The sequence below is a fragment of the Rhinopithecus roxellana genome, chromosome 19 (genome assembly GCF_007565055.1).
Source record: "Rhinopithecus roxellana isolate Shanxi Qingling chromosome 19, ASM756505v1, whole genome shotgun sequence".
In the NCBI taxonomy this organism is placed as follows: domain Eukaryota; kingdom Metazoa; phylum Chordata; class Mammalia; order Primates; family Cercopithecidae; genus Rhinopithecus; species Rhinopithecus roxellana.
In genome coordinates, this window is record NC_044567.1 from 3,708,876 (window position 1) to 3,730,232 (window position 21,357).

Sequence of the window (21,357 nt, forward strand, 5' to 3'; positions counted from 1 at the left end):
CACCGTGTTATCCAGGATGGTCTCGATCTCCTGCAGGGTCCCACTTCATTACCCAGGTTGGTCTCAAACTCCTGGGGTCCCACCTTGGCCTCCCCAAGTGCTAGAATTACATGCATGAGCCTCTGTGCCTGGCCAAGAAGCATACACACACACACACACACACACACATATATATATATATATATATTTTTTTTTTTTTTTTTTTTGAGACAGTCTCGCTCTGTCACCCAGGCTGGAGTTCAGTGGCCCAATCTGCACTCACTGCAACTTCTGCCTCCTGGGTTCAAGTGATTCTTGTGCCTCAGCCTCCTGAGTAGCTGGGACTACAGGCATGTACCACCATGCCCAGCTAATTTATATATTTTTAGTAGAGACAGGGTTTCACAATATTGACCAAGCTGGTCTCGAACTCCCGACCTCAAGTGATCCTCCCACCTCGGCCTCCTAAAATACTGGGATTACAGGCATGAGCCACCACACCTGGCCAGAGGTGTTCAAATCTATACTATTACCAGAATTGACTTCTTGTTATGAAAGTTAAAATGAAAGTAGCTTGTATAAGTAATGGGATTCCATTATGCAATTCACTTTCCTTTTTGAACAAGTCTTTATCACAAAGCCAACTATTCTGTCATAGCCTCGTTTTTGTTTCAATTCAGGACAGGTGGTTTGGCAGAAAATGATAGAAGAACCTACAGATGAATTCAGTCTGAAAGGTTTGGCTGATGCCATTAAGTTACTCTATGACACTAGCACTAAAGAGTGGACAGCAGATGATGTTATCAGTCTTATAGATGAACTATCAGGTAAAAAATATATATTTGCTAACATAGAATAATAGAAGTTTATTGTTAAAATGCAGTTATAAAATTGTAACAAATGATGTGTCTGTTGGAAATCACTGAATGCTCTAAAATATTTAAAGAGTTTGGCATTATGTTTGAAAAGAATGCATATAATGAACTTACCTTCCTTTGCTTGCCAATTTTATAAATAAACATTTATTATTATTATTATTTGAAAGCCTCTTCATTTAATTAGCTCAATGACTCCCATGTTGTAAATTTTCAGAAACACCCTCCTAGGTTCTGTAAGAAGCCCTCTTCTGCAAGTAAAGGAGAGGTGAAACAATTATTCCTATTCCTGCATAATCCTTTAAGATTCTAAAGTTTACAAGGATGCTTTCCTTGCACAGGGTTAGACCACTTTGCCTGCTGACCTATGTGTAGGAGAATTGCTTTGATTATATTATTAGTTTATTTGTAAGAGTCTCCATGACATGGCAATAACGTGTCTCTAACTGAATGTCATAATTGGAAAACTAGAGCATTTTTTTTTAGCATTTCCCTCGGCACTAATTGTATTTCCAATAAAGTGATAAAATATTGCATGTACTTAATGGTATTTACTATAGCTGTTGTGTGATTTCTCATTAAATAATTGTTCTTCCTCTAATAAAAGTGGTTCCCCGTGAGTGGCTTCTAGAGAATAATGCACGTCTCCTAATGCTAAGTGGAAACAACATCTGTTTCACTTTCATGGCTAGTAAAGCTGTGAATGGACGGACCATTGAACTGGCAAGGCTCATAGTCTTTTTGGCTTTGGTAAGCAAAAATAAGTTTTTCTCTAGCAAGTTGTTTAACACTACAATTGACCTACCAGGGAGCTGCCCTTAAGGAACTGAAATGTGGACAAAAAACATTTCGTAAAAATGAGTATTGAAGTATATATTTTTAATGTTTCTGTTTCAAAATATTAAAATATTTGTTTTGTTTTGTTTTGTTTTTTGAGACAGAGTCTCACTCTTTTGCCCAGGCTGGAGTGCAGGGGTGCAGTCTCAGCTCACCGCAACTTCCGTCTCCCGTATTCAAGCAATTTTCCTGCCTCAGCCTTCTGAGTAGCTGGGACTAGAGGCGTGCGCCACTATGCCTGGCTAATTTTTGTATTTTTGGTAGAGACGGGGCGTCACTATGCTGACCAGGCTGGTCTTGAACTCCTGACCTTGTGATCCACCCGCCTCGGCCTCCCAAAGTGCTGGGATTACAGGCGTGAGCCACTGCACCTGGCCTAATATTAAAACATGTCATGAACTATAATATTTGGAATCATCCTTTCTATTAACCTCTCCCCTTTTCAAGTCTGAATTTTCATTATACAGTTCTGCTAAGTTATATTCTTTTTTTAAAAAATCGGTTTTAAGAAAAGCATCCCATTTGATTTACTTCAAAATAATCACTGTGGGGGTGGGTTGGATAGAGGACTTGGGAATAAATGGAGATAGAGTTGAAATAAGATTGATAATTGTTGAAACTGGGAAATGAGTACTGGGAGTTTATTATATTATTCTCTCTAATTTTGTATAGTCAAAATGTTTCCAAATAAAAAGTTCTTGAAAATATATTTAGGCTGGGCGGGATGGCTCACACCTCTAAACCCAGCACTTTGAGAGGCTGAGACGGAAGGATCACTTGAGCCCAGGAGTTCGAGTCTAGCCTGGGCAACATGTCGAAACCTATCTCTCCAAAAAATACAAAGATTAGCTGGGTGTTTTAGCAACGTCTCTGGTCCCAGCTACTCAGGAGGCTGAGGTGGGAGGATTGATTGAGCCTGGGAGTTTAAGGTTACATTGAACCAAGATTGTGCCACTGTACTCCAGTCTGGGCAACAGAACGAGACCCTCTCCCCTCTCAACACACACACACACACACACACACGTGCATACATATATATAAAATATTATATTTAATATTCATTTAACACAAATTTGTATTAAGTGCTTACTATGGGCCATAAATTATGAGATTCTTGAGCCCAGGAGTTAGAGAGCAGCCTGGAAAACACAGCAAAACCCTGTCTCTACAGTAAAAATTTTTTAAAATTGGCCAGGCATGATGGCTCATGCCTGTAATCCCAGCACTTTGGGAGACTGAGGCAGGCGGATCACCTGAGGTCAGGAGTTTGAAACCAGCCTGGCCAATGTGGTGAAACGCCAACTCTACTAAAAGTACAAAAATTAGCCAGGTGTGGTGGCGGGTACCTGTAATCTCAGCTACTCGGGAGGCTGAGGCAGAAGAATCACTTGAGCCCAGGAGGCGGAGGTTGCAGTGAGCAGATCATGCCACTGCACTCCAGCCTGGGTGACAGAGTGAGACGCTGTCTCAAAAATAATAAATAATACAAAAATTTAAAAATGTAAAAAATTAGCCAGGAGTTGTGGCATGCGTGCCTGTGAGCTCAGCTACTCAGGAGCCGAAGTGGGAAGATCACTTGAGTCTGGGTGGTCAAGGCTGTGGTGAGCCAAGATAGCGCCACTGTACTCTAGCCTGGGCAACAGAATGAGATCCCATCTCAAAAAATAAATTAAGTAAAAGGCTGGGTGCAGTGGTTCATGTCTATAATCCCAGCTCTTTGGGAGGCTGAGCCCAGAGGATCACTTGAGGCCAGGAGTTCAAGACCATCCTGGGCAATATAGGGAAAGCCTCAATTCTACAAAACAAAATAAAACTAGCTGGGTGTGGTGGTGTGTGCCTATTGTCCTAGCTACTCAGAAGGTTGAGGCGGGAGGATCACTTGAGCCCAGGAGTTTGAAGCTGCACTGAGCTATGATCACACCACTGCACTTCAGTTTGCATAGCAGAGGGAGACCCTGTCTCTAAAAAATAAATAAGTAAATGAATAAGTAGGAGTTCACCAGGCAGATAGAGGGTGGCAGCAGGTTATTCAAGGCAGAAGAAAAATGGGATCATGTGACTGTATTCAGGACACTGTAAGCAGTTGAGTATGATTTCTGAAGGGTAAAATGTGCAGAAGAGTAGAAGGAGGTGAGATTAGACGTGAAGGGAGAGGCTAGGTAAGGAAGAGTTTTGTGGGCCTAACCCTTTTCTGTGGTTTCTGTGGAGCTTCAATCCGTTTTCAAATAGGGAGCTACTGAAAAGTTCTATGAAGGAGAGAGACATAATTGGCTTTGTGTTTTTGGCAGATCGTTTTGGCAGCACTATATAGCAAATGTAATGGAGAGAAAACCACTAGGGGTGGGGAAGCCTTCTCTAGAAAACCTTCTCTTATTAACATGTCAATTCTGATCATTAAAGTTCTCTGAATTGCCTCTGATTTGTCTTCTCTATCTTCATTTACTATTAGTGTCCTTAAGCCACTGTATATGTGGGGTAGGTCATCTCCCAAAATAGACTGCAAGCTCGTTGAAATCCAGTACTGTGTCACTTATTTCTTTCATAGTTCCTAGTACAGTATTTTACACATAATAAATAGTCAATAGATCTTTCCTATCACAGTGCTGTTATTTAGTTACACTACTGTACAGTTTATTTTAATAATGTGCATTATTTATTTGGCTATGTGAGTTAAATTGGCAATTAAGGATGTTAGTAAAGAAACTTTTTACTTTTCAGTCAATTTTAGCAGGAACATGTAATATTTACTTTAAATATTTATCTTTTCAATAATGAAGAAATTTGGGGAAGAAATTTATTCCCTAAAATTATCAAGATGGAAAGTCGACAATACCATACAATTCTCTTGCTTATTGAAATTGCCCATTTGTCTGTCACCCTCATTGAACTTCTTGAAAATAGAGCCATGTCTTTATGGTTTCTCATTGTATCTTCAGCTCCTAACAGGTGCTCAATAAATGTTTATTCAATGAGTAAATGAGCAGAATTCTTTTTTTCTATGTTCATTAACTGTTTATATATATATATTTATATATATTATATATATTTATTTTGTGTGTGTGTGTGTGTGTGAGACGGAGTCTGGCTTTGTCCCCCAGGCTGGAGTGTAGCAGTGTGATCTCCGCTCACTGCAACCTCCGCCTCCTGAGTTCAAGTGATTCTCCTGCCTCAGCCTCCTGAGTAGGTGGGATTATAGGCGCCCACCACCACACCTGGCTAATTTTTGTATTTTAGTAGAGACAGGGTTTCACCATGTTGGCCAGGCTGGTCTCGAACTCCTGACCTCAGGTGATCCGCGCACCTCGGCCTCCCAAAGTGCTGGGATTACAAGCATGAGCCACCGTGCCTGGCCTGTTTTCAATATTAGGTATTGCATTAGTAAATAATATTCTATGATAATCTTAAATTAGGCTTGTATTTACTTCATACTTTTTTCCCATTAAAATCATACCATTTGAAAGCAAAATAGTATTAGTTACAAGGGCATTTCCCATGTATAGACTCAGTATGGTGTCAGGTATCATAAATTATGTAAAATCACAAACTATCATTGTTCATCATTGTTCACCATTTTCAAATTCTATAGCTTTTTTCACATGAAGTTTACAATGCTTTATATGTCTAAATCAGGTGTGTGAGAAAGAACTATACTGCATGGATTGGACAGTTAAAATGATGCAAAAAGTCTGCAAAGTCTTTAGCACTCCAGTGGAAAGAAATAACTTCCTGCAGAATGTGGCAAATGCATTTGCATGTGTTATAATGGAAATGCTGCAATCAATTATGTCTGGTGAGTAGGAATGTACTTGGTGCACAGGTGTGCATAAAAATGTGCTCTAGTCTCCACCTAAAATGGAGATATTTTTCTCTAACAGTCCTAGAATAGAAAAAAAAAAAAAAAGCTATTGCTATGTTGACTTTAAAAAAATATATATTAACAATAAATGGAGCAGACTTCTTGTTTGTTTTTCCTTGCAATATATTTAGTTCCTGGCTTTCATCACTTTAAACATCTAGTATTGGTTTTAATGGAGAATATAAAGTTGAAAAGTCTGCTCTGAAAGGAACCACTTTCAATTTTGCACAGCAAAAAAATTTAACTTGCTCACTTACCAACTGTCACTAGCATAAAAATATGTTTGTAAATACTATTTTACAGCTTTATTAAGTAACCAACATGATAATTAACTCTATTTTACATGAGAAAACTAAGGCTTAAAGAAGTTACCTGACTTACCAAGGTCTCAAAGTTAGAAGCAATAAAGCATGGATGAGCATCCTTTTCTTCTGACTTCTAATCTACTTTTCTTATATAAGTCCATGATTTCACTAGTCAACCTGACTTAGTAAAGTCACTAACAAAAAGCCTTCTGTTTAAATATTACTAGGGAAGGCCGGGCGCGGTGGCTCACGCCTGTAATCCCAGCACTTTGGGAGGCCAAGGCAGGCAGATCACGAGGTCAGGAGATCCAGACTATCCTGACTGACACGGTGAAACCCCGTCTCTACTAAAAATACAAAAAATTAGCCGGGCATGGTGGTGGGTGCCTGTAGTCCCAGCTACTCGGGAGGCTGAGGTAGGAGAATCGCTTGAACCTGGGAGACGGAGCTTGCAGTGAGCCGAGATCGCACCACTGCACTCCAGCCTGGGCGACACAGGGAGACTCTGTCTCAAAAAAATAATAAATAAATAAATAAATAAATAAGTATTACTAGGGAAAATTAGAACCTCTTATGTTTCAAATAAATTATATACTTACAAGGCAGACAGATCACCTGAGGTCAGAAGTTTGAGACCAACCTGGCCAACATGGAGAGACATCGTCTCTACTAAAAATAGAAAAATTAGCCAGGTATGGTGGTGCATGCCTGTAATCCCAGCTACTTGGGAGGCCGAGGCAGAAGAATTGCTTGAACCCAGGAGGCAGAGGTTGCAGTAAGCCAAGATGGCACCACTGCACTCCAGCCTGAGCAACACAGGGAGACTCCATCTAAAAAAATACATTAATTAATAAAATAAATTATATACTTAAAATTTTAACTGTCATTTTATTTTCCCTACTATGTATGGCACATAGGAGACCGTGATGAAGATGACAGCAGCTTTCTGAATTTGTTCCATCTTGTACATGCTCAGGCTAACTTCCATAAAGAGGTCCTGTATTTGACCATGAATACTTCTCTGTCTGCCTAAATCCTCAAAAAGCCTTGCCTTTAGAGAACCTCACTGAACTAATGATTAGAGGAGTGGTACTTTTTCACTCAAAAAATAGCATCCATGGGACTTTTTATCATCTAAGTAACCTAAGAATTCAAAAGCTGGATAGAATTTTAGAAGCAACTACTTACATCGTTATTAATATAAAAATAACAGGCAAACTCAAGAATGAACTGAGATTTCTCTGGAAAACAAGCTCTGCCTCTCCAGGTTTTAGTCAACCTAACACCAAACCAAAATAGAATGTTAACTGTTCAAGAATCTGGGACCAGCCAACCTGTATGTGTGGATTTTTGAAGCAAGAGAAAATTCCATTTTATCGTTAGACCCAAATTCACCAAATAGTATGTGTGTTCACTTTGTTTAAGTTGTATAGACATAGCCCAGAATGTTTTGTGAAGATTTGCAATATGTTATTTTGGAATGTGTAGAATACAAATCACAGTTTTTACTACCTTCTTGGCATATCCTTACAAAGAACATCATATTTTGTTCATGTTTTACATGAACTAACGGATAAAAAAGCATACGTATATGTCTGTGTGTGTATATATATATATAGAGAGAGAGAGAGAGACAGACATATATTTCCTTCTGTAAGATAATCATACAAAAGGTCTATACATACAGGAAGGTGTATATTGTCTCAATACAATCAAATCTTTTACTGGGGATTCAAATAAAATGTAGCAAATAAGAGAAAAACAAAATGAAAGAAAATAGCTATTCTGCTGCCAGAATAATCTTTACAAATAGTTTTTACTTCTTCCTAAAGCTTTTCTCCCTCTCTTAAAAAGTGAGATTTGGCTGGGTGCAGTGGCTCACGCCTGTAATCCCAGAAATTTTGGAGGCTGAGGCAGGAGGATCCCTTGAGTCCAGGAGTTGAAGGCTACAGTGAGTTATGATTGCATCATTGCACTTCAGCCTGGTGACACAGTGAGACCCTGTTTCTAAAAAAAAAGAAACAAAACAAACGAGATTTGACGAAGGAAACTAAAAGTATGGGTGGTTTATAGCAGCCCATGAGAGAGTAGGGTTCAGTTCTCTTCACTCAAGTATATAGATTCCAAGAAGCTGCAGGACTATTTCAGCCTGACTAGCATCTGCCACTACTGCTTTTACTTTTACTATTAAAGTAGATAATAATAGTACTTGACAGGGCTGAAATAATGCTGGAGTCCTCCTGGATCTCCCATCCCATTTTTTTCTCCTTGGGTTTGAGCACTTTACTTCTGAAGACACATTGCTACCACCTGGACTTCTCAGAGGCTGGCTTTCTTTACCCACGCTCTTGATTTAATTCACCTTTGGAGCTGATGAAGGGAAGAAACACTAGAGGATATGGAAAGTATCTGCAGAAGTAGGGTGTAAATTGTGGGAAATTCTCAAATGTTTGGTAAGAGGGTCTCAGTGAGAGATGAATAGGACTGAGGAAGAGTGAAAATTGTGGAGAAAATACAAATTGTGAAAACAGGATTTTATTGTATTTCAGTAGTAAAGGCACTTACCTTCATCTCTGGAGGGTGAGAAGTTTAACTGTCTTTTTCTTTTCTTTTCTTTTTTTTTTTTTTTTTGAGACGGAGTCTGGCTCTGTCGCCCAGGCTGCAGTGCGGTGGCCGGATCTCAGCTCACTGCAAGCTCCGCCTCCCAGGTTTACGCCATTCTCCTGCCTCCGCCTCCCAAGTAGCTGGGACTATAGGCGCCCGCCTCTTCGCCCGGCTAGTTTTCTGTATTCTTTAGTAGAGATGAGGTTTCACCGTATTAGCCACGATGGTCTCGATCTCCTGACCTTGTGATCCGCCCGTCTCGGCCTCCCAAAGTGCTGGGATTACAGGCTTGAGCCACCGCGCCCGGCCTGTCTTTCTTAGATGGGTTTTCCAAGCTGTAATTCCATTGGTGGCAGCAATTTTTTTCTCCAGTTTTTCATTAGCATATTTATGCAAAAACAAAGTTCTTGCTTTTATCCTGGTTTCATTTTCTTCTCCTCAATTTAAGAATTCACCCTCAGTTGAATTATAAATGGAATTGAATTATAAAGAGTAAAAATTGGCAGATATCAGAGTATAAAATAATACCTTAGTTTTTTCATTTTTCCCTCTCTTTTTTCCTATACATGCTTGCAAAGCATAGATTTATCAAAACATTGGTTATTCCAAGTTAAGAACATACCTCTTCAACTACCTGTGAGGGAAAGAAAAAATAAGGAAAAAAAAAGTGAAATATTTAAATATAAATAGTGAATTTTTATTTTTTATTTTTTTTTTTTTTTGAGACTGAGTCTCACTGTGCTACCCAGGCTGGAGTGCAGTGGTGTGATCTTGGCTCACTGCAACTTCCGCCTCTCTGCTTCAAGCGATTCTCCTGCCTCAGCCTCCCCAGTAGCTGGGACTTACAGGCATGTGCCACCATACCTGGCTAATTTTTTTGTATCATTAGTAGAGACAGGGTTTTGCCATGTTGGCCAGGCTGATTTCAAACTCCTGACCTCAGGTTATCCGCCCGCCTCGGCCTCCCAAAGTGCTAGGATTACAGGTGTAAGTCACCATGCCCAGCAATACTGAATATTTTTAATATTTTAGTAAATGGATTCTAGATTTCATTTCCTTAGAGAAAGAGATTTGGCATTATAAAGTTTCCTTGAATTCCCTGAATGATCCCAGTCTCCATAGCAATTATTTTTAGCAAGTTTACAAAAGAAGCATGTAAAACATATTTGGTCTGGGTTTTGAATCTTCTTTATACACTTGAACTGACATGACTGCTGCTGTAATTTAAAAAAACCCTCACATTATTTATTTCATTATTCTTAATAATTGTGAGATTATTATATCATCCTTACCAAAAATTTGGAACATAAAAGTTTGATTCATTCTTTGGGTGCAGGAAATAAACTGTGTCATTCTGCCACCAATAAAAAGCAGGCTAACAAATTGTCCATTCAATTGTTAAAAATATATAAATAACATTTATGACCAAATTTGCAGTTTTTTCAATTCGGTGGTCCATTCTTTTTTGCCGAATACCTTTGTCATGAGGAAGTGTAATGTCAAATTTTAAAGGGGAAATTAACTTTTGAAAGCGTATGTTGTTCTTACCAGTATTATCAATGTTTAAGTGATGGTATAGGCAGTCATATTGTCACAGAAAAAAAGAGAATTTGGAATATGAATAGTTTAAAAACATTAGGAGACTGTCAATTTCTAGCTAACTCTGGAACAGTCATAACAACATAACTATGTAAAGTACTAACAAGTCAGATAATTTAGCCTGTACTGTTTTTTAAAGTAGAAGATTGGCTGCTGGGCGTGGTGACTCACGATCCTAGCACTTTGGGAGGCCGAGGCGGGCAGATCACAAGGTCAGGAGTTCGAGAAAAGCCTGGCCAAGAGACCAGCCTAGCCAGTGTGGTGAAACCCTGTCTCTACTAAAAATACAAAAATTAGCCAGGCATGGTGGCGGGCGCCTGTAATCCCAGCTACTTGGGAGGCTGAGGCAGGAGAATTGCTTGAACCCGGGAGGCGGAGGTTGCAGTGAGCCAAGATCACGCCATTGCACTCCAGCCTGAGCGATGGAGCGAGACTCTGACTCAAAAAAAAAAAAAAAAATTGGCTTAAATTAGCAGACCTCAGCGCCCAGCTCCTTTTTCCTTTTTGTAATGATTTCCTCAACCTCCTTTGACTTTGATTTGTAGAACGAATTTTTACTCCCTGTAGAAGGCAAGTTCAATAACACGTTATTATCTTTATCTTTATTATTATTTCTACACACACCATGCACCATAATAGTACTAACAAACTAATGATGCTACCTTCCTTAGAAACTGATTGAAAATGTACAATTTGTGATAAACTCTCTGTACCTTGTGAAACTATGAAACTTTAACACTTTTTTGGAGGATTCCTTCTCATGCCAATTATGAGATACCCAACAGAAGGTGCAGCTGGAAATACCATCTTATGTCAATGAATAACAAATACTAACCTCTTTGTGATTATTACTAAAAGGTTAACCTCTTTATGCAAATAGTACTCAGTTGTATGATTACAGATTTTTACGTCAATAAATATTGTGAAAGGTAAAAATAAGGCTATTACAAAAGCCTCTTTTGTTATTGGATATCTTACTAACAATGTGACTTCTGTAGCACTTCCACCAGCAGGTAACTGTGAAACCTGTAAGAAATCAGGATATGGACATATGCTTCTTGGTTTTTGAAGCATTACTAAGCTAGGAAAGGTGACCTGAAAGATAGCTGCATTGAACAGTCTTCTCCAGGTTAAAAAAGAAAAAATTTCCAAAGGACTAAGATTGCATTCTTTTCATCGAGAAAGCAGATATATTCCATTTAAGGGCAAGATTGAAAAAAAAAAGAAGAAAAACATAACTCCAGAAAATTCCTCAAATAACTAGAGACTGAAAAAAGAACCCTACAAACCCCAATGATTTGCCCTTTGAAAGACTCTTAAAATAATAATAGTAGGCCGGGCGCGGTGGCTCAAGCCTGTAATCCCAGCACTTTGGGAGGCCGAGACGGGCGGATCACAAGGTCAGGAGATCGAGACCATCCTGGCTAATACGGTGAAACCCCGTCTCTACTAAAGAATACAAAAAACTAGCCGGGCGACGAGGCGGGCGCCTGTAGTCCCAGCTACTTGGGAGGCGGAGGCGGGAGAATGGCGTGAACCTGGGAGGCGGAGCTTGCAGTGAGCTGAGATCCAGCCACCGCACTCCAGCCTGGGCGACAGAGCCAGACTCTGTCTCAAAAAAAATAAATAAATAAATAAAAAATAAAATAATAATAATAATAATAGTAATACTTGTAGACATTCTGAGATCACTGCTTTCTTAAAGGTACATATAACTGGAAAATATGCATTGCTATTTCAGAAGTATTGTATTTATGGTAAAATTTCTTTGATACTAAATATATGATATTTGCTAAATTTTGTTTATTTACTATATTAATAAAACTATGTTAAAATTGAAAACATTCCAACTTGTTTAGAGTTTGTCATTATGCAAGTCATTGAGTTTTTTGTGGGGGAACTTATCTTCATTTAAGATGTTAATTATAGCTCTACCATGATCAAAAAAAGAAATGTCTTAATATAAATTAATATTGTAATTAGGTGTATTTTTATATGTGTGTATACTTACACTTAATATTAACATAAAATTAAATAATTTCATTTACTAGCAATAACTCATAAACAGTAATCTATAGAACAGTATTCTGCACTGTTCTGCTATTTAATTCAGTGATTAAATCCATAAGCAATGAATATTCCAATTACTGCTAAACTAGAAATGCTACAATTATCATAGCTTAATACCAGTTTCAAAAAATAAAATATGGACCGGGCGCGGTGGCTCAAGCCTGTAATCCCAGCACTTTGGGAGGCCGAGACGGGCGGATCACGAGGTCAGGAGATCGAGACCATCCTGGCTAACATGGTGAAACCCCGTCTCTACTAAAAACTACAAAAAACTAGCCGGGCGACGTGGCGGCGCCTGTAGTCCCAGCTACCCGGGAGGCTGAGACAGGAGAATGGCGTGAACCCGGGAGGCGGAGCTTGCAGTGAGCTGAGATCCGGCCACTGCACTCCAGCCTGGGTGACAGAGCGAGACTCCGTCTCAAAAAAAAAAAAAAAAAATAAAATAAAATAAAATAAAATATGTAATTAAATATTGTGGATTACCTGCAATTTCCTATGACTATAAGATCTTTTTTTTTTTTTTTTTTTTTTTTTTTTTTTTGAGGCAGAGTCTCACTCTGTCGCCGGGGCTGGAGTGCAGTGACCGGATCTCAGCTCACTGCAAGCTCCGCCTCCCGGGTTTACGCCATTCTCCTGCCTCAGCCTCCCGAGTAGCTGGGACCACAGGCGCCCGCCACTTCGCTCGGCTAGTTTTTGTATTTTTAGTAGAGACGGGGTTTCACCGTGTTAGCCAGGATGGTCTCGATCTCCTGACCTCGTGATCCACCCGTCTCGGCCTCCCAAAGTGCTGGGATTACAGGCTTGAGCCACCGCGCCCGGCCAGATCTTTTTTTTTTTTTTGAGACGGAGTCTCGCTCTGTCGCCCGGGCTGGAGTGCAGTGGCCGGATCTCAGCTCACTGCAAGCTCCGCCTCCCGGGTTTACACCATTCTCCTGCCTCAGCCTCCCGAGTAGCTGGGACTACAGGCACCAGCCACCTCGCCTGGCTAGCTTTTTGTATTTTTTAGTAGAGACGGGGTTTCACCGTGTTAGCCAGGATGGTCTCAAACTCCTGACCTCGTGATCCGCCCGTCTCGGCCTCCCAAAGTGCTGGGATTACAGGCTTGAGCCACCGCGCCCGGCCGACTATAAGATCTTACAGTGTTTTTTTGAGACAGAGTCTGTCACCCAGGCTGGAGTACAGTAGTGCGATCTTGTCGCACTGAAACCTCTGCTTCCCAGGTTTAAGCGATTCTCCTGCCTCAGCCTCCTGGGAAGCTGGGACCACAGGCACACACCACCACGCCTAGCTAATTTTTGTATTTTTAGTAGAGCTGGGGTTTCACTTTGTTGGAAAGGCCGGTCTCAAACTCCTGACCTCAGGTGATCTGCTCCCCTCAGCCATCAAAAGTGCTGGCATTACAGGCAAGAAGCACAGCGCCTGGCCTCTTATAGTGTTTTTTTGTTTGTTTTTTGTTTTGTTTGTTTGTTTTTTGTTTGTTTTTTCAAGGCATAGTCTTGCTCTGTCCTCCTGGCTGGAGTGCAATGGTGCGATCTTGGCTCACTGCCGCTTCCTGGGTTCGAGCGATTCTCCTGCCTCAGCCTCCTGAGCAGCTGGGATTACAGGCACGTGCCACAATGCCCAACTTTTTTTTTTTTTTTTTTTTTTGTATTTTTAGTAAAGACAGGGTTTCACCATGTTGGCCAGGCTGGTCTCGAACTCCTGACTTCATGATCTGCCCACCTCCCAAAGTGCTGGGATTACAGGCATGAGCCACCACGCCCAGCCTGTTTTTTGTTTTTTGCTTTTTTTTTGAGACAGAGTCTCGCTCTGTCGCCCAGGCTGGCCGGATCTCAGCTCACTGCAAGCTCCACCTCCCAGGTTTACGCCATTCTCCTGCCTCAGCCTCCCAAGTAGCTGGGACTACAGGCGCCCGCCACCTCGCCTGGCTAGTTTTTTGTATCTTTTAGTAGAGATGGGGTTTCATGTGTTAGCCAGGATGGTCTCGATCTCCTGACCTCGTGATCCGCCCGTCTCAGCCTCCCAAAGTGCTGGGATTACAGGCTTGAGCCACCACGCCCGAACAGTTTTTTGTTGTTTGTTTTGAGACAGAATCTCGCTCTGTCGCCCAGGCTGGAGTGCAGTGGTGCAATCTCGGCCCACTGCAACTTCCACCTTCCGGGTTCAAGTGATGCTCCTGCCTCAGCCTCCTGAGTAGCTGGGATTACATGCATGTGCCACCTCGCCCAGCTAATTTTGTATTTTCGGTAGAGATGGGGTTTCACCATGTTGGCCAGTCTGGTCTCCAACTCCTGACTTCAAGTGACCTACCTGCCTCAGCCTTCCAAAGTGCTGGGATTACAGATGTGAGCCACCACCGTGCCTGGCAGTCTCACAGTTTAAATTTTAAGTACAAAGATGTTCTTAAACATTTCTAAATGTATCTGCCTTAGTGTGTTTGATTTTATAATGGACGTTGTGTCAATGGTTTTTTCTGTTCCCCTCTTAATATATGACTTTGGTTTTATTTTTGTTTAAAATAGATGGGTGCAAAACTGACTTAGAAGAGGACACTCTAGACTTTGAAAATATTTATAGTTTGATAAAGCCAAAGCATGTAATTTACAAAGACAATTTTCCACTTCAGTTGTGCTTTGATGCCTTACTAAGGAAAAGTCCCATTATTTTGAGTAATTTAAAATCAAAATGACATTTTGGCCAGGCATGGTGGCTCACACCTGTAATCCCAGCACTTTGGGAGACTGAGGCAGGCAGATAGCTTGAGGTAAGGAGTTCCAGACCAACCTGGCCAACATGATGAAAACCCGTCTCTACTTTAAAAAATACAAAAATTAGCCAGGCATGAGGGTGCATGCCTGTGGTCCCAGCCACTCAGAAGGCTGAGGCAGGAGAATCGCTTGAACCCAGAAGGCAGAGGTTGCAGTGAGCTGAGATCATTCCATTGCACTCCAGCCTGGGTGACAAGAGCGAAACTCCGTCTCAAAAAACAAAAATAAAATAAATAAAATACATCATTCTTCCCCACAAACCCCGTTTTCATCAAGAAAGCAGGTATTAGTGTAATGATTCTTAGCATTGTCACTTGATTTTTTTCTAAGTAATTTATTCAGAGTGGTTTTTATTTCATTGATATTTTATTGGACAAAATTACCTTATGACACAGATTTATAAAATTTATACAAAACCTTATATTACAGAAGTAACTTTTTTCGGTGTTTTATTATGTTTTGGGATGCCAAAATACAAATAGTTTAAATGTAAAATTTAAACAACTATCAAAATAATACAGTAAAACCCTGTTATAAGCTAGCATACTGTTGCATAAATATAAGCACAAAGTCATACATTTTTTCCAAAATGTATTGATTTATTTTTTTAAAATCCTATTTTACAAGTAACTGAAGAGATGGGTAATCTTCTCTCCTTACATTGTACCCAATACCAGTGTTATATGTCACCAGTGTATGAGTGAAATCTGCTGATTTTTTTTCACTGAATTGATTAGTTGGTTCAACTTTATAAGAATACAGACTGAGAAGCCTTGATGTCACAAAAGACCAGAGCAAGCTTGGTTAGACTATACCTTAAAGATCTATACCATCATAACTAACTCTAATATGAACTCCTCCAAAATACTGGCACTTGCCTGAATTACCTAGGTAAGGATGTAGAGCTGCTGTCTTGGCTTGAAGAGGGAAATTGTAGTTTGAAACACTAAGTTATACTGGAGTTAGAAGACTATTTTAGTGAAAAATGTCATGTCAAGGACTCCACTGAAGATCATTCCTAAATATATCCAGTTTCACAGTCATGCTTCTTGCATCCATGTATGTCAGATTACCTATCTTTTTGCAGTATACCACAATGTAGTATCATACTTGTTAATATTCCTGAAACAGTTTAGGCAAATTATCACTGACATAATATATATTTGGAGTAAATAAATATGGCCATTTCTCATCAAAATCTGGCTGTTGGTGCAAGAAAAAAGGGAGTTTTGCAGTTAAATTTTCACTATAAAATGTCATGTTGGGGAGAATATTCAGAAAAGGGGGACTACCAGTGAACTATTAAGAGTTTGTTCCATGGGAATTCTGTTCTCAATGATGTAGTTTCCAAAGAGATAATGCGACCTTGGCCTAACACTTTCATTTGACAGAATAAACAGAAGACTTAAAGCTTATGTATTTCTTTATTTTTATTTTATTTTTTATTTTTGTGGAGAGGGGGGTCTCGCTATGTTGCCTGGGCTGGTCTGGAATTCCTGGCCTCAAGCTATCCTCCTGCTTCTACCTCCCTAAATGCTGGGATTATAGGCGTGTGCCATAGCGCCTGGCCTAGCCCTGAAGTTTAAATGACTTATGCAAAGTCACATAATCTGTTGCCAAAACAAAGCTTCCAGAATGATGTTTTTTCTTGTCCATAATTCTTATGTTATTATTATTATTATTATTATTGAGATGGAGTCTCGCTGTGTCACCCAGGCTGGAGTGCAGAGGTGTGATCTCAGCTCACTGCAACCTCCGCCTCCCAGGTTCAAGCCATTCTCCTGCCTCAGCCTCCTGAGTAGCTGGGATTACAGGCACCTGCCACCACACCAGGTAATTTTTGTATTTTTAGTAGAGACAGGGTTTCACCATGTTGTTCAGACTGGTCTCAAACTCCTGACCTCAAGTGATCCGCCTGTCTCGGCCTCCCAAAGTGCTGGGATTACAGGCGTGATCCACTGTGCCTGGCCTTGTCCATAATTTTTAAATGCAACTTTTCCATTTTAATTGTGACATATAATGCCTCAATTTTTGTTTTAAAACATGGAAATTGGACACAATGTTATTACTAAAAGCTATTAATTTAACCTTTCTATTTATTCATTTATTTTATTTTATTTTATTTGAGTTGTAGTCTCACTATGTCTCCCAGGCTGGAGTGCAGTGACATGATCTCGGCTCACTACAACCTCTGCCTCCCCGGTTCAAGCGATTCTTTGGCCTCAGCCTCCCAGGTAGCTGGGACTGCAGGTGCGCACTGCCGCGCCTGACTAATTTATGTATTTTTATTAGAGATGGGGTTTTACCATGTTGGCCAGGCTGGTCTCCAATTCCTGACCTCAGATGATCTGCCCACCTCGGCCTCCCAAAGTGCTGGGATTACAGGCGTGAACCACTGCGCCTGACTCTCCTTGTTTATTTTTAAGTCAGAAGGGAAAATTAAATGTAGAACAATTACAACAGACTTGTAAAAGGAATAAACACCTCAGATTTGCAAGCCAGTTCTACTCTGAATCCCAAAATATATAGTTTCTTCAACTCTAATGGGTCAGAGAACTATGTGGAAAGTTTTTTTTTTTTTTTTTTTCCAGAAAAGATCTTTGACAAAACACACACACACGCACTCATTTTGGGGTAAGAGATTTTTCCTAAATAAGTATAGCCATCTTGTTTCTATCATTTATAATTCCATCAGCTGCAAGTATGAGGACTATATAACCATTTCTCCCTTTAAATGAGAAACTGGGATACAAGTAGTTTGAGGTAGGGAAGAAATGATAAATTTTAAAAACTCAAATGACAAGTTCTTCCTGGCTGGAGAGTGAGACAAGAGAAACCACAAAACCCCAGATTGTGCAATCTGTAAAGACAGTGATAAAGTGACTACTTCATAGGTGAAGATGGACAACTTGAACTTCCCCTTGAGTTTCACAAGGGAGCCCTGTGTGTGAGAAGGAAGGAACATATTTGAGTGTAATGTGCAGTTGCATTCAGATCTAAGGAAACTTAAAATGAATTTAAGTTTCCTTAATTCAAAATGAATTTTTGAGCAGTTCTCCACAGTAACTTTAATAAGTCTCCATTTCAACTTTCTGTTCTCAATCCCCTCTATCTACAGCTCAAACACATGCAGTATCTGCCAGCCATGTCCATGAATTCCTGATGTCCCAGCCAAGTGCCTCTCAGCTCAAAAAGCCCCTTGCTTGCCAGGGGTCAGCCATGTCTGGAAAGCTCGGAAAGAGGTCTGCTGGGCAGCGGGACTGCTGCTGTGGATAAGAGGCCTCTTGTTGGACTGGAGAGACCAGGAGCTGTAAGAAACCCAGAAATAAAAAGGCTTAGATGGGGACAGCTGCAAAGGTATCAGCTCCCAGGTACCAGGAGCTCCTCCCTCCTCTCCACCAAATCCCACAGTTGGGACATCTCCCTGAAAGCCCCACCCCAAGTAAAATTATTTGCTGTCTCACCCTCAAATAAGAATGAGTCAATAATTAAGTAATGCAATTATACAAGCATAGTTGTAAACAACTATGTTGCAAGTATGCTGACATGCAAAGATGTGTTTTATCTTTAATTACCGGAAGAAAATAGACAGCTTGAGTTTGAGCACCTAAGTTGAAGAAGAAATTAGGGATAGTCCCTCCCCACCACACCCATCACTCCCAACCCATTCTGCCTAAAAATCCTTTGCATTGTAGATTTTATTTGTAATTTTTAAACTCTTATTTTAAATTAGGTCCCAAAGAAAGAAGCTGGCATTTCTTATTCTTTTCAGAGTGGTCTGAGAAAAAAAATAGGAAAGCAAACTCTTTCTTTTTTTTTTTTTTTTTAAATCAATACCCGAGATAACAGCCAGCAGCAAAAATCCACCGGTGCGTCAGCAAGCAGGGCACTCGGCCATTCAGCTCCATCCTTCCCTCTGAGCTGTTCTCCAGCAGGCTCCAGCCGCAGCTCCAGGCCACTAAAGCAGATAGATAATGTAGGACAGAATGACCAGGCCTATGATAGCAAAGAACATCAGGATGAAAATATCCAGCATTGTGGATTCCTAGGCCGACCAGGCCCCTGGATTCTGGTGAAACGTGAGCTGTGAGCACGGAGGTTGCAGTCGGTGGAGAGAAATGGCTCCTTTTCCCTCCACGGCTCAGCCCTTGTTCTTTCCCCTCCCCCTCCTGGGGGCCTGAGACTGAAGGATGCTGCAGCTCCACCAGAAGCTTCCTGCCCCCCCACCAACCACAGCCAACCAATCACAAAGCCTGGGGGTGGATAGCCAAGGAGCTGCCAGATTTAGACCCACAGAACCGCAGAATCAAAGGGGCTCAATTTCTCCCCAGTAACCCAATCCGACCCCTTTGCATCTAAGTGGAGCCTGCATGCTCTGGATGTAGGAGGAGATAGGATCCTACCCAGCTCCCCCAGGAGTGAATCCTCCTGACTGCCTTCTTCGCCTTTCCTCTCACACACCTTGGGCAGATTATCTCAGAAAAATCACGGTTGGGTATTGGGTGGGCCATTGGCAACTTCTAAAGGTCACATTATGGGGAGACACAGACAAAGGACTCATATGGATCTCAGTGGGCTTCCCTGGGGGATGAAGCTAACATTTATACATTTCCTACATTGGGCCAGATATTGTACATGTGGTGCAATTTCAACCACCCTACGAGTCTTTCATAGATGGGGGTCAGAGATGGCCAGAAATATACCTAATTCTTCATAGCTTAGACGTGTCAGAGACCAGCCAGGCACAGTGGCTCGTGCCTGTAATCCCAGCACTCTGGTAGGCCAAGGCAGGTGGATCACAAGGATCGGGAGTTCAAGACCAGTGTGGCCAAGATGGTGAAACCCTGTCTCTACCAAAAATACAAAAGTTAGCCAGACTTGGTGCCGCCTGCCTGTAATGCCAGTTACTCGGGAGGCTGAGGCAGAGAATTGCTTGAACCCAGGAGGTGGAGCCGACATTGTGCCACTGCACTCCAGCCTGGGCTACAGAACAAGACTCCGTCTCAAAAAAAAAAAAAAAAAAAAAAAAAAAAAAAAAAAAATTAGCCGGGCGTGGTGGCGGATGCCTGTAATCCCAGCTACTCGGGAGGCTGAGGCAAGAGAATCGCTTGAACCCGGGAGGTGGAGGTTGCAGTGAGCTGAGATTGCACTCCAGCCTGGGCAACAAGAGTGAAGCTCCATCTCAAAAAAATAAATAAAATAAAATAAGAAATAAATAAGAAGTGTCAGAGACCAAGATTCAAAACTAGGCATGCAGACATCAAAGTCCATATTCTTCCTCTTGCCCCACACTGCTCCCCCTCTTGGTCTGGAAGGCCTCTACACCCCACGTGCACTGCTCAACTTGCAGAGGGCGCACTTACAGGACGGGCACCAGAGACCCCTCCTCCACTCACTCCTTCATCTCTTGCAGTCATTACCCACTGTTTTGTTTTCCTTCTTTTTTTGTAGAGATGGGGTCTTGCCATTTTGCCCAGGCTGGTCTCAAACTCCTGGACTCAAGCAATTCTCCCATCTCAGCCTCCCGAAGTGCTGGGATTGCAGGTGTGAACCACTGCACCTGGCCTAATTTTGTTTTCTTTGGTATCCTCTTCCAAAAGCTCAGCATAGTGTTATACACAGAGAGGACACTGCAGAATTCTCAGGGGGCATCCCTGAAATTAAAAAAATTCAAGTGGTTTCTTCTGAGGGGGAAAAGAGAATTGTTTCATTCTTTTCTTTATTTTTATTTATTTATTTGTTTGTTTATTTATTTATGAGACAGAGTCTCACTCTGTCGCCCAGGCTGGAGTGCAGTGGTGCGATCTCTGCTCAACGCAAGGTTCGCCTCCCGGGTTCACGCCACTCTCCTGCCTCCCGAGTAGCTGGGACTACAGGCGCCCACCACCACGCCCAGCTAATTTTTTGTATTTTTAGTAGAGATGGGGTTTCACCATGTTAGCCAGGATTTTTGTGTCTTTTTATAAGCCTCAATTATTTCCTATTAAATTAAAAAATTTCCTAGGATGTCTCTGAGGCCTAGTTTCCTTGGCCCCCATCCCAAATAGTATTTTTTTTAAAGGCCTGGGGTTAAGGTATATTGGTAACCTCCTCATAATGCTAGACCTCAAGAACTTAGGCCACTGTCAGAAGGAAATCCAGAAGCCCCTCCCATTGGCCCACTCCCAGGAGGCAGAGCTTTCTGTGAGCAGGGAGTGGAGACTTGGCAGCAATGCCCCCCAAAGCACTGTTCCCTCAAATCTGAAGGTGAATGAAGCCTCCTGGGGAGTGGGGCAGGCCAACATGAGGCAAGCTTTGCCAACAAATTCCCTTCTATTGGGAAAGTATTAGGCTGCCTGCGCCCCTGGAGGGGAGCAGGTGTCAGTGCTGTCTCTAATTATACCACCCAGGGCCGCCTTGGATACTCCCCACACTGCCCCAGCTCAGTGGACTCTGGCCATGTCATTCTCCAGATTACAAATGCT

General features: G+C 41.4%; 1 protein-coding gene and 1 long non-coding RNA gene across 2 annotated transcripts in view; one reads left to right on the forward strand and one right to left on the reverse strand.

The window, feature by feature from the left end:
* FBXO47 (F-box protein 47) overlaps nt 1-7,633 on the forward strand; it is a 32,122-nt gene extending 24,489 nt beyond the window's left edge. Inside the window, exons 8-11 of the mRNA XM_010379330.2 lie at nt 660-806; nt 1,462-1,604; nt 5,322-5,481; nt 6,770-7,633. Coding sequence (XP_010377632.1) covers nt 660-806; nt 1,462-1,604; nt 5,322-5,481; nt 6,770-6,885 — 566 coding nt within the window. The 3' untranslated portion in view covers nt 6,886-7,633. The remainder of the gene's footprint in view (nt 1-659; nt 807-1,461; nt 1,605-5,321; nt 5,482-6,769) is intronic.
* Nucleotides 7,634-17,650: 10,017 nt separating this feature from the next.
* Nucleotides 17,651-19,737, reverse strand: LOC104674867. Its single transcript, XR_749695.2, has 2 exons — nt 18,731-19,737; nt 17,651-18,201 (listed from the first exon to the last, which is right to left on the reverse strand). It is a non-coding gene; the product is annotated as an uncharacterized LOC104674867 (long non-coding RNA).
* Nucleotides 19,738-21,357: the final 1,620 nt, after the last annotated feature.